Below are 14,674 nucleotides of genomic sequence, written 5' to 3' on the forward strand. Positions count from 1 at the left end.
TTCATAGGCTAATGAGGGTAAGGATTATTCCAACTATTTTGGGGAAGGGGAGGGAATTTCCAGGAACTGGGCCACTGCCCACTTTTTGGCCCTTTATGGTTAGCCTTAGAACTGTCATGGCACTGGTGGGTATGTTATTTAGCATGCTAAGGTATTACAAAGAGCATATAATGAGGCTCAAGGTTCACTGGAAGTCGAGTCTTCTGCCATCTTGGACCTAGTTGAGAACATGCCTCATTTTCAAGTAGTTATGGAGTAGTTCCAAAAACTCACTGTTTTTTAAACTCTCAGTAAGTTCTTCTAAATAAGTCACATTCTCTGTCCATGGTGGAATAAAAAATAGACATAAATAAAAAGATAGCAAAATAAAAAAGGTATCCACTTAGAAAACTTAAAAAATGTTCTTCCAAGAGTCTTAGATTAAAAAGGAAATAAAAACTGAACTCCCATCTTATTTAAAAGTAAATAAAAATAAAACACTATTAGCAAAACTTTGTTGTGAAAACTTATTACCACAAGGACACTTAACTTTAAATGTAACTACTAGGAAAAGAAACTGAAAAATTAGCCAAGGCTTTGGTGAGGTAACTAGTAAGAAAACTAGATATTTTTTAAAGGATAATAAATAAATAAAAATAAGAGTGTAAATTAATGAAATAGTAAAGACACAGATTTGATCAATTAAGCTAAAATCTGGTTCTTTGAAAAGGTCAATAAAATAGACAGATCTGTTTCTTTTCTTAGGGAAAAAAAAAGTTTCCTCTCCCCTCTCTTTATCCTGTCTCTCTCTTAATCAAACACAAATAATCATCCCAAGAAAAGATAAAGGGGGTCGTAACAGATACAGAGGAAATTTTTTAAATAAAAGGATACCACATATTACTAACTAACAAGAAACTTGAAATGTAAGTGAAATACTTATTTTTCTAGGAAAATATCAATTTCTAAAACTGACTCAGGAAGAGGTAAAATCCACAAATAAACCAATAAGTACAGAGGACACAATGAGTCATCAAAATTCTACTTCCCAAAAAGATACAGGCACACTCTTTATGAAGGATATCTGCCAAAGCTGCAAGGAACAGGCAGCTCATGTGTTATTCAACATGTCTGGTGTACACAAAAGGTGAAAGGCTTCTTAACGTTTTTCAAGAGGCTAGTTTAAGCCAGTATTTATACTATAAAACAAGACCTCACCTGTGAATACGGATGCAAAACTCTATGTAAAACATTAGCAAATTAATCCAGCACCATATTAAATATAAATAATTTTCATAAAATTTCTCACACATAACTAGTAATATGGATAATTATTTTAGTGGTACAAAGACATTTTATTTTAATAATTATATCTTTATTTTTAACCTTCTATTTACGGCAAGTGATAATGTTTTCCCACTTACTTTTCTTACAGAAAATTTCCTTTAAACATATATATTAAATGGAGCATTTATGGAAAAATAGTACAGAGTGCTCATAGCTGTAAGCAAATGCATAAAATTTAGGGAACTCTGAAATACACACCATAATCCAAATGGCTTTATACCAAAAATGTAAGTATAGCTTAATATTAAAAAATATATTAGGAGAAAGTGATGTCAACAATATGGTAGAGTGAATATATAGGTAAATGAAGATAAGATGTTACCTAAAAAAGGACTATTTTATTTATGAGACATTTTATACAAACTTCATGGTAACCATAAAACATAAATCTAGAGCAGAGACATGAAATATAAAAAAAGAGGTAACTGAGAAAAACAACATAGAAAACCACTAAACCAAAATGGCAGGCAGAATCACAAGGAAAAAGAAAACATGGAGAAATAGAGCAACCAGAAAACAAGATAAAATGGCAGTACTAAGTCTTCATCTATCAATAATCACCCTAAATGTAAATGGATTGAATTCACTAATCAAAAGACACAGAGTGGCTGGACTGATTAAAAAGCAAGACCTGGGCTTCCCTGGTGGCGCAGTGGTTGAGAGTCCGCCTGCCAATGCAGGGGACATGGGTTCATGCCCCAGTCCGGGAAGATCCCACATGCCGCATAGTGGCTCGGCCTGTGAGCCATGGTCGCTGAGCCTGTGCGTATGGAGCCTGTGCTCCGCAATGGGAGAGGCCACAACAGTGAGAGGCCCGCATACCGCAAAAAAAAAGCAAGACCCAACTGTATGCTGCCTCCAAGAAACTCACCTCAGCTCTAAAGACAAACATGGGCTCAGAGTGAAAGAATAGAAGATGATACTCCAAGCAAATGGCAGCCAAAAGAAAGTGGGTATAGACATACATCAGACAAAACAGACTTCAAGCCAAAAAAGTTAACATGAGACAATAATGGACAGTATATAATGATAAAGGGATAATTCATCAAGAAGACATAACAGTTATTAATATATATGCACCTGATCTAGGAGCACCAAAATATATAAAACACTTATTAGCAGACCTAGAGGGAGAAACTGATAGCAACCCAGTAATAGTAGGGAACTTTAACACTCCACTTACATCAATAAATAGATCATCTAGACAGAAAGTCAACAAAGAAACTCTGGCCTTATGTGAAACATTAGACCAGATGGATGTGATAGATTTGTACAGAAAATTCCATTCCAATGCAGCAGAATACACATTTTCTTTCAAGTGTGCACGAAACTTTCTGAAGAATAGACTATATTTTGGGACATAAAACAAGTCTCAATAAATTTAAAGACTGAAATCATATGAATCATCCTTCCCAATCACTATGGTATGAAAACAGAAATCAACTGCAAGAAGAAAGCTGGAAAAGTCACAAATATGTGAGGCTGAACAACATGGTACTTAACAACTATTGGTTCAATGAAGAAATGAAAGAAGAAATTAAAAATTACCTGAAGACAAATGAAAATAAGAATACAAAATACCAAAATCTATGGAATACAACAAAAGCAGTTCTAAGAGAGAAGTTTATAGCAATACAGGCTTACCTCAAGAAACAAGAAAAGTCTCAATGAAACAAGAACCATATTAAACAATCTAACCATACGTGTAAAGGAACTAGAAAAAGAAGAACAAATAAAGTCCGAAGTCAGTAGAAGGAAGAAAATAATAAAGATCAGAGAGGAAATAAATGAAATAGAGACTAAAAACACAATAGAAAAGATCAGTGAAACTAAGATCTGGTTCTTTGCAAAGATAAACAAAATTGACAAACCTTTAGCTAGACTAACTAAGAAAAAAGAGAGAGAGGAGGCTCTGTTAATAAAATCAATAAAATCAGACACAAAAGAGAAGAAATAACAATGGATACCACAAAAATACAAAGGATTATAATAAAATATAATGAACAGCTATATGCCAAAATTTGGACAACCTAGAAATGGACAAATTCTTAGAATCATACAACTTTCCAAGACTGAGTCATGAAGAAATAGAAAATCTGAATAGACCAATCACTAGTACAGAGATGGAAACAGCAATCCAAAAGTTCCCATGAAACAAAAGTCCACCAGAAGATCAGAGGGCCTCACAGGTAAATTCTACTAAATATTCAAAGAAGATTTAATATCTATCCCTCTCAAACTACTCCAAAAAACTTGAAGAGGAAGGAAGACTTCCTAACTCATTTTTATGAGGCCAACATCACTGTGATACAAAAACCAGACAATGACCACACACACACACACACACACACACACACACACACACACAAATTACAGGCCAATATCTCTGATGAACATAGATGCAAAAATTCTCAACAAAATATTAGATTAATAAAACAATAGATTAAAAGTATAATAACCTCGATCAAGTGGGATTTATTCCAGGGATGCAGGGATGCTTCAACTTCCACAAATCAATCAATGTGATACATCACTATAGCAAAGTGAAGGATAAAAACCATGATCTCATCTCATAGATGCAGAAAAAGCATTTGACAAGATTCAACACCCATTTATGATAGAAACTCTCAATAAAGTTAGTATAGAAGGAATGTACCTCAACATAATAAAGGCCATATATGACAAACCCACAGCTAACATCATACCCAATGGTGAAAAACTGAAAGCTATCCCCCTAAAATCACGAACAAGACAAGGATATGCACTCTCACCACTCTTATTCAACATAATACTGGAAGTTTTAACCAGAGCAATCGTGCAAGAAAAATAAGTAAAAATCATCCAAATTGAAAAGGAAGAAGTAAAATTGTCACTGTTTGCAGATGATATGATTTTAGATATAGAAAACCCTAAAGACTCCACAAAAAAACTATTAGAAATAATAAATGAGTAAAGTTCCAGGGTACAAAATCAACATACAAAAATCGGTTGGGTTTCTATACACTAATAATGAGTTAGCAGAAAGAGAAATTAAGAAAATTCTATTTACAACTGCATCAAAAAGAATAAAGCACCCAGAAATAAATTTAACCAAGGAGGTGAAAGACCTGAAAACTCTAAGACATTGTTGAAAGAAACTGAAGAAGACACAAATAAATGGAAAGATATTCCATGCTCATGGACTGAAAGAATTAACATTGTTAAAACGTCCATATTACCTAAAGCAATCTACCGATTCAACGCAATCCCCATCAAAGTCCCAAAGACATTGTTCACAGAAGTAAAACAAAAAATTCTAAAATGTATATGGAGGCACAAAAGACCCTAAATAGCCAAAGCAATCCTGAGGAAAAAAGAATAAAGCTGGAGGTATCACACTCCCTGATTTCAAACAATATTTCAAAGCCATAGTAATCAAAATAGCATGGTATTGACAGAAAAAGATACATAGACCAATGGAACAGAATTGAGAGCCCAGAAATAAATGCATGCATATAGGGACGATTAATTTACAACAAAGAAGATAGAAAAGCATTTGTTAAAATTCAATTCCTGATTAAAATATTAAGCTTAAGGATCTAGAAAAAAAGGGAAATTCCTTTGATAAAAGTCATCTTTAAGAAACCTATAGCCAACACCCAATTTAACATAGAAACACACTAGATGGGTTCACATTAAATCAGAAATAAGACAAAGATGCACTCTACAAGTTTACTGTTCAATGCTGTTCTAAGGGTCTAATCCAAGTTAACGAGACAAAAAGGACAGGGAATGGGGAACTATTAGAAATTTAAAGGTAAGACAGTTACTATTTGCATATAATGTGATTGTCTTATATATGTGTACTTGTGTATATATAAAATGAATATATGTAATATATTCAAGAAAATCAACTGAAAAACAAATACAAGTAATAAAAGAATTCAGTAAGTGAGCTAGTTACAAAGTCAATATATGAAAATCAATAGCATTCAGAAAAATTTAAAAATCTAATGAACAAAAAGATCCCATCCCCAATAGCAAAAGTTACATGTCCAGGAATTAAACTAATATGGAATGTGCAAGAAAATTCTAAAATTTTATTGAGGTATTTAAACAAAGCCTGAATAAATGGGGAGAAAATACCATGTTCCAGGATAAAAAGACTGAAGATTATAAAGATGTCAATTCTTAATATGTCAAATTGCTCTAGAAAGCAAATGCAACTCCAATCTAAATCATAATATAGAATGTTTTATGGAATCTGATAAGCTGATTCTAACTCATCTAGAAAATATGTTAGAAAAGCCAGGATAACATGAAAAGCAAAACAAACAGTTGCCCTACAAAATATCAAAACATATAAAGCAAAAGTAGTTAAAAGTGTGTTGCTGACCCACTCCTATACACTGGATATTTGTGTCCCCCCAAAACTCTTAAGTTGAAATCTATTGCCCAATGTGATGATATTTGGAGGTGGGGCCTTTGGGAGGCCTTAGGGCCTTTGATTAGGTCCTAAGGATGAAGCTCTCATGAATGGGATTAGAATCCTTATAAAAGATACTCCAGAGAGCTCCCTTGCCTTCTCTGCCATATGAGGACACAGCAAGAAGACAGCTGTCTATGAACCAGGAAGGGGCTCTCACCAGTTAACAAATATGCTAGAACTTTGATCCTAGGCTTCCCAGCCTCCAGAACTGTGAGAAATAAATAATATTATTACAAGTCACCCAGTCTACTACTTTGTTATAGCAGCCTAAATGGACTAAGACACCCAGGGATAGATAATAGATCAATAGCATAAAACAGAGTCCAGAATAAGACTATAAGAGGTAGCATTTCAAATCAAGTGAGAAAGGATGAAGAATTTAAAGAATGATATTGGGACAATAAATAAATAAATAAATAAATAAATAAATATTTATAAAACAACAAAAAAAACCCCATGAAATTATAAGATTAAAAGCCTTACCAAAACAACAACACTATAAAAGTTTTAAACTTATGTTGTTTTTCAACTTACTTGAATCTAGGTTAGCAAAAGCCAGAGTAAGTTTCTGTTGTTTGCAACCAAAAGGACTTGACACAGAACCCTTACCAGAATTTGGCATATTTTTAGAAAACTGATACAGAAAAAAAATACAATAAACAATAAGATAAGCAACCATGAGAAAATATTAGCAATATGTAAGCAAAGTATGAGTCCATATTATATTAAAAACTCCTATATATAAACAAAAAATACAAATAATACTATAGAAAATTGGACAATATATATGAACAAGTAATTCATTGATGAAATATAAATATCTAATAAACATATGAAAAAAAGTTCAACCTCACTAGCAATGAAGAAACAAATTAAATAACAATGAAGTAACATTTTTTCTGCTGAAGAAAAAAGTGAAAATTTGAGAAAAATTAAGAAGACTCCAGTATTAACAAGATGTAAGGAAATGACCACTTTATAAACTATTGGCCAAATATAAATTAACCCTATCTTCTCAAAGGACAATTTGGTATAATGTCCATCAAAATTTTAAATTGGTATTTACTTTCTTTTCAGCAATTCCACTCCTAGGAATTTATCCTATGGAAAACATATGTACACAAGAATATAAATAAAACTACTATGTGTAATCATAAATACTGGAATAATCTAAATGTTGAAAAGAGAAATGGTTAAGTAAATTATAGCATATTCTTAGTAAGGAAGACTTTGCAGCAGCTAAGAACAAGATAGATCTATATGCATTAACATGGAACAATTTCCAGTATATAAAATTAAGTGGGAAAAGTCACAGACCAATATATTTATTATATTACTTACATTAAAAATGAGTCTATTAAAAAATAGTTTTAAAACTACATGGTATATATAAACATTACATATATTTAAAGGATGTATCTATAATAAAGTTTAAGGCAAAATGAGGATCTAGAAAGATATATACCAAACCATTAAAAGTGTTTTTTTATTTTTTTATCTCCAGTATGAAGAAAGCAATCAGAAGGATAAAAAAGGACTTTCTTGCCTTTTCTTCTATATATCAATACTTCTTTTATTTCGTATGTTTATGTATTATTTATATAATATAATATATTATTCAAGAAAGTGGGAGTAACACCAAACAAAAGAATCTGACAGGCAAAAACCCTCCAAATTTAAAATTTTAAACTAAATATTTTAAATTTTTAATTTTTCCACTCAAACATTATTTACTACTTTACTATTCAGACTTGAAATTCAAGAAAATATAACAAAATTTTCTTAGCAAAGGACTAAGGATTGGCATTTAATGTAATTATTCAAATTTGTAATAAAATTTAATAGGAGTACTTAATCCTAAGAGATTTAAGAAAGTTTCTACTTTATAAGGACACGATTTCATTATATTCATTAGTTCATAGTTTACTAACATCAACTGTCAATATTTTAAATGGAGACATATTTATTCAAAGGAAAAGCCATGAAACAACAGCAAAAACCCTTTTGTAGAAGTGTTTGTATAAGCTCAGTGAGGTGTCTTTAGGCAGACTAACTTGCTGATTAGACTCAACAGCATTAGGAAACCAATCTTTAATTTTATTCCAGTTTCAGTGATTTAGAATCATGTGCCAATTTTAATGTTTTGGCCTCCTTTTCATAATATGAAAGCCTTATTTTATAAATCTAAATATTCAAGCACATTTAAAAACAAATGTTAGATATCAAAACTACCAAAATTCACCTGATTTTTGATAGACAAACCTTCCTAATGATAAAATTAAGATATATATCTGGGGAAAAGTTAAATCAACCCATCACAACTTATAGTTACTGAATCAATTGGTTTCTAATTATTGATAGAAATATACACCTCAAAGGAATGCTCAAATATATTTAAGAAGTATATTTAGTAATCAGTAATAATTAATAAACAAACTCAAATGTATTAAGGTGTAAATTATACTTGATGCAGAGAAATTCTAGAAAAACAAAGTCAAGTCTATATTCTGTACTTTTCTTCCAAACTAAATAAATGACAGAAAAGAATAACATATTCTAACCTTTCCATTTTGGATTCATTGTCAATTTTGTACTGTGCAAAATCTTGGCTAAGAGACTGTAGCGTTTCTTGAAGGCTCTTTTCACGTTCTACACTTCCTTGATAAAATTTCATCTCTTTTTCCATCGCTTTCACTTTTTCTTCCATAGCCTTAAACTCATGAAGAATTAGATAGCTGACTCCACAGTACTTACAAACTTTTTCTTCAGGAGACATCTAGAAAATAGAACAGACATTTACTGAAATGATATTTTTTTAATTCTAAAACATAACGTTCAACTGAAGATGTTATTGTAACCATGTTGGTTAAATGAAGTAAATGTATACTGTGCTATGCCATGGAGTAATAATTGCAACACTGCATACATCTGGATAAAATTTTAAAAACTGGCATGATACCAACTGACACAAAATCTTGGAATTAGGATAGGGTTGTTCAGAGTAATAATTTCTCCATGGTATCTCTAAGAAACATTTACTCTTGAAATATTCTCCATAAAATAAAACTAAAAATGATGAAAACATCTTCACAATTCTTATTTTAAGATGACTTTTCCACGATGTGGGAATAAATCACTGGCCTTTCACTGCCAACTGCACTGTGATCCTGGAGATGCTTCTTAGCTTCTTCAGATCTCATTTCCCTAATTTATAAAATTATGGCATTGGGCCAAATGAACTCTAAGTTCCTGTTCAGTTTTTTAACATTTTGAGATTTTTATAGAATTTAACATTCTGTCATAAAACCAGAAATAGGAGAAACACTTTGAACCTAATCTCTTCTGCCTAAATCAGATAGTACTTTTCCCCTCAGGTAGGTATGATTATACCTATTTTACACTTAAGGAATGGGGACTACTGAAGTTAGATAACCAGCTGCTAAGTAGAGAACTCGGCATTAAAACCAAGTCTATTTTAAAATCAGCACTTATGCCTGTAACCATTTGTATCATATTTATCTACCATGTGAATATCAGCTAAATCCTCTTACTTCCTTCAGATAAAATGCTTATATATCTTTGGCCAGATAGGGGCAGTGAAAAATGGAATTTTAGCAAAGTCAAGAGAGAGGTAATTCTTTTTTCTGTCTCAAGTATATAAATATTCTTCAAGTAGCCTCTACTTGTCTCTCTATTCACAACGATAGGACAAAGCTTTGTTAAATATTTGCTCCAGGGCAGTAAAACTCTTAGATTATACAAGGAATGCTTACTCTTAATGCAACCTCCCTTAGGACTGTAGAAACTGCTCCTATAACTGAGTGATGCCACCATATCTGCCTATCAATGCCATCCACCATCTGCGCCTATCCATGCCATTATACAAGAGATGGTTGAAACAAACTAATGATAATTTTTGAGAGGGCAGACAGCGGAAGCAAGAAGAAGTACAATCCTGCAACCTGTGGAACAAAAACCACATTCACAGAAAGACAAGATGGAAAGGCAGAGGGATATGTACCACATGAAGGAACAAAATAAACCCCCAGGAAACAACTAAATGAAGTGGAGATAGGCAACCTTCCAGAAAAAGAATTCAGAATAATGACAGTGAAAATGATAAAAAAACCTCGGAAAAAGAGTGGAGGCAAAGATCAAGAATATGCAAGAAATGTTGAGGAAAGAGCTAGAAGAATTAAAGAACAAACACCTAGAAGAATTAAATAACAAAGAAACAAAGATAAACAATACAATAACTGAAATGAAAATACACGAGAAGGAATCAATAGCAGAATAACTGAGGCATAAGCACAGATAAGTGACCTGGAAGACAGAATGGTGGAATTCACTGCCGCAGAACAGAATAAAGAAAAAAGAATGAAAAGAAATAAAGACAGCCTAACAGACCTCTGTGACAACAGTAAACGTAACAACATTCGCATTATAGGGGTCCCAGAAGGAGAAGAGAGGGAGAAAGGACCCGAGAGAATATTTTATGAGATTATAGTCTAAAACTTCCCTAACATGGGAAAGGAAATAGCCACCGAAGTCCAGTAAGCGCAGAGAGTCCCAGGCAGGATAAACCCAAGGAGAAACATGCCAAGACACATAGTGATCAAACTGACAAAAATTAAACACAAAGAAAAATTATTGAAAGCAACAAAGGAAAAATGACAAATAACATACAAGGTAACTCCCATAAGGTTAACAGCTGATTTCTCAGCAGAAACTCTACAAGCCAGAAGGGAGTGGCATGATATATTTAAAGTGATGAAAGGGAAGAAACTACAACCAAGATTACGCTACCCAGCAAGGATCTCATTCAGATTCTACAGAGAAATCAAAAGCTTTACAAACAACTAAAAGCTAAGAGAATTCAGCACCAACAAACCAGCTCTACAACAAATGCTAAGAGAACTTCTCTAACCGGGAAACACAAGACAAGAAAAGGACCTACAAAAACAAACCAATTAAGAAAATGGTAATAGGAACATACATACCAATAATTACCTTAAATGTAAATGGATTAAATGCTCCAATAAAAAGACACAGGCCTGGGCTTCCCTGGTGGTGCAGTGGTTGAGAGTCTGCCTGCCAAGGCAGGGAACACGGGTTCATGCCCCAGTCCGGGAGGATCCCACATGCCGCAGAGCAGCTAGGCCCGTGAGCCATGGCCACTGAGCCTGGGTATCTGGAGCCTGTGCTCCGCAATGGGAGCGGCCACAAAAGTGAGAGGCCCACGTACCACAAAAAAAAAAAAAAAAGACACAGGCTTGCTGAATGGATACAAAAACAAGATCCATATAAATGCTGTCTACAAGAGACCCACTTCAGACCTAGGGACACATACAGACTGAAAGTGAGGGGATGGAAAAAGACATTTCATGCAAATGGAAATCAAAAGAAAGCTAGAGTAGCAATACTCAACAGGTAAAATAGACTTTAAAATAAAGAATGTTATAAGAGACAAGGAAGGACACTACATAATAATCAAGGGATCAATCCAAGAAGAAGATATAACAATTATAAATATATATGCACCCAACATAGGAGCACCTCAATACATAAGGCAACTGCTAACAGCTAAAAAAGAGGAAATCAACAGTACCACAGTAATAGTGGGGGACTTTAACACCTCACTTACACCAATGGACAGATCTTCCAAACAGAAAATTAAGAAGGAATCACAAGCTTTAAATGACACAATAGATCAGGTAGATTTTATTGATATTTATAGGACATTCCATCCAAAATCAGCAGATTACACTTTCTTCTGAAGTGCACACAGAACATTCTCCAGGATAGATCACATCTTGGTCACAAATCAAGCCTCAGTAAATTTAAGAAAACTGAAATCATATCAAGCATCTTTTGTGACAACAACGCTATGAGATTAGAAATCAGTTACAGGGAAAAAAACATAAAAAACACAGACACATGAAGGCTAAACAATATGGTATGAAATAACCAAGAGATCACTGAAGAAATCAAAGAGGTAATCAAAAAATACCTACAGACAAATGACAATGTAAACATGATGATCCAAAACCTATGGGATGCAGCAAAAGCAGCTCTAAGAGGGAAGTTGATAGCAATACAAGCCTACCTCAAGGAACAAGAAAAATCTCAAATAAACAATCTAACCTTACACCTAAAGGAACTAGAGAAAGAAGAACAAACAAAACCCAAAGTTAGTAGAAGAAATCATAAAGATCAGAGCAGAAATAAATGAAATAGAAACAAAGAAAACAATAGCAAAGATCAATAAAACTAAAAGCTGGTTCTTTGAGAAGATAAACAAAATTGATAAACCTTTAGCCAGACTCATCAAGAAAAAGAGGGAGAAGACTCAAATCAATAAACCTAGAAAAGAAAAAGGAGAAGTTACAATGGACACCGCAGAAATACAAAGCATCATAAGAGACAACTACAAGCAAGTCTATGCCAGTAAAATGTATAACCTGGAAGAAATGGACAAATTCTTAGGAAGGTATAACCTTCCAAGACAGAACCAGGAAGAAATATAAAATATGAACACATCAATCACAAGTAATGAAATTGAAACTGTGATTAAAAATCTACCAACAAAAAAAAAGAAAAAAAAAATCTTCCAACAAACAAAAGTCCAGGATTGATGGCTTCACAGGTGAATTCTATCAAACATTTAGATAAAAGCTAAGACCCATTCTTCTCAAACTCTTCCTAAAAATTGCAGAGGAAGGAACACTCCCAAGCTCATTCAAGAGGCCACCATCGCCCTGATACCAAAACCAGAAAAAGATACTACAAAAAAAGAAAATTACAGACCAATATCACTGATGAATATAGATGCAAAAATCCTCAACAGAATACTAGCAAACAGAATCCAACAACACATTAAAAGGATGATACACCATGATCAAGTGGGATTTATCCCAGGGATGCAAGGATTCTTCAATATATGCACATCAATCAATGTGATATACCAAATTAACAAATTGAAGAAGAAAAACCATATGATCGTCTCAATAGATGCAGAAAAAGCTTTTGACAAAATTCAACACCCATTTATGATAAACACTCTCCAGAAAGCAGGCATAGAGGGAACCTACCTCAACATATTAAAGGCCATATATTACAAACCCACAGCAAACATCATTCTCAATGGTGGAAAAACTGAAAGCATTTCCTCTAAGATCAGGAAGAAGACAAGGATGTCCACTCTTGCCACTATTATTCAACATAGTTTTGGAAGTCCTAGCCACAGCAATCAGAGAAGAAAAAGAAATAAAAGGAATACAAATTTGAAAAGAAGAAGTAAAACTGTCACTGTTTACAGATGACATGATACTATACATAGAGAATCCTAATGATGCCACCAGAAAACTACTAGAGCTAATCAATGAATTTTGTAAATAGCAGGATACAAAATTAATGCACAGAAATCTCTTGCATTCCTATACACTAATGATGAAAAATCTGAAAGAGAAATTAAGGAAACACTCCCATTTACCACTGCAACAAAAAGAATAAAATACCTAGGAATAAACCTACCTAGGGAGACAAAAGTCTTGTATGCAGAAAACTATAATACACTGATGAAAGAAATTAAAGACGATACAAACAAATGGAGATATATACCATGTTCTTGGATTAGAAGGATCAATATTGTCAAAATGACTATACTACCCAAAGCAATCTACAGATTCAATGCAATCCCTATCAAATTACCAATGGCATTTTTTTTACAGAGCTAGAACAAAAAAATCTTAAAATTTGTATGTAGACACAGAAGACCCCAAATAGAGGGAAAAAAACAGAGCAGGAGGAATCATGCTCCCGGACTTCAGACTATATTACAAAGCTACAGTAATCAAGACAGTATGGTACTGGCACAAAAACAGAAATATAGGTCAATGGAACAGGATAGAAAGCCCAGAGATAAACCCACGCACCTATGGTCACCTAATCTATGACAAAGGAGGAAAAGATATACAATGGAGAAAAGACAGTCTCTTCAGTAAGTGGTGCTAGGAAAACTGGATAGCTACATGTAAAGGAATGAAATTAGAACACTCCCTAACACCATACACAAAAATAAACTCAAAATGGATTAGAGACCTAAATGTAAGATGGGACACTATAAAACTCATAGAGGAAAACATAGGAAGAACACTCTGACATAAATCACAGCAAGATCTTTTTTGATCCACCTCCTAGAGTAATGGAAATAAAAACAAAAATAAACAAATGGGACCTAATGAAACTTAAAACCTTTTGAAAAGCAAAGGAAACTACAAACAAGACGAAAAGATAACCCTCAGAATGGGAGAAAATATTTGCAAATGAATCAATGGACAAAGGATTAATCTCCAAAATATATAAACCGCTCATGCAGCTCAATATTAAAAAAACAAACAACCCAATCCAAAAATGGACAGAAGACCTAAAGAGACATTTCTCCAAAGAAGACATACAGACGGCCAAGAACCACATGAAAAGCTGCTCAACATCACTAATTATTAGAGAAATGCAAATCAAAACTACAATGAGGTATCACCTGACACCAGTTAGAATGGGCATGATCAGAAAATCTACAGACAACAAATGCTGGAGAGGGTGTGGAGAAAAGGGAATCCTCTTGCACTGTTGTTGGGAATATAAATTGATATAGCCACTATGGAGAACAGTATGGAGGTTCCCTTAAAAACTAAAAATAGGATTATCATATGACCTAGCAATTCCACTACTGGGCATATACCCAGAGAAAACCATAATTCAAAAAGATACATGCACCCCATTGTTCACTGCAGCACTATTTACAATATCCAGGTCATGGAAGCAACCTAAATGCCCATCGACAGACAAATGGATAAAGAAGATGTGGTACATATATATAAT

The 14,674-nt window shown here is 33.4% G+C and overlaps 1 protein-coding gene across 1 annotated transcript in view; it reads right to left on the reverse strand.

Annotated features, from left to right (window-relative positions):
- Nucleotides 1-14,674, reverse strand: part of LEKR1 (leucine, glutamate and lysine rich 1) — a gene marked incomplete at both ends in the record, with an annotated part of 264,064 nt that overhangs the window by 234,640 nt on the left and 14,750 nt on the right. Inside the window, one exon of the mRNA XM_079705454.1 lies at nucleotides 8,356-8,570. Coding sequence (XP_079561580.1) covers nucleotides 8,356-8,570 — 215 coding nt within the window. The remainder of the gene's footprint in view (nucleotides 1-8,355; nucleotides 8,571-14,674) is intronic.

Source organism: Hyperoodon ampullatus (assembly GCF_949752795.1).
Source record: "Hyperoodon ampullatus genome assembly, chromosome: 5".
NCBI classification, from domain to species: Eukaryota; Metazoa; Chordata; class Mammalia; order Artiodactyla; family Ziphiidae; genus Hyperoodon; species Hyperoodon ampullatus.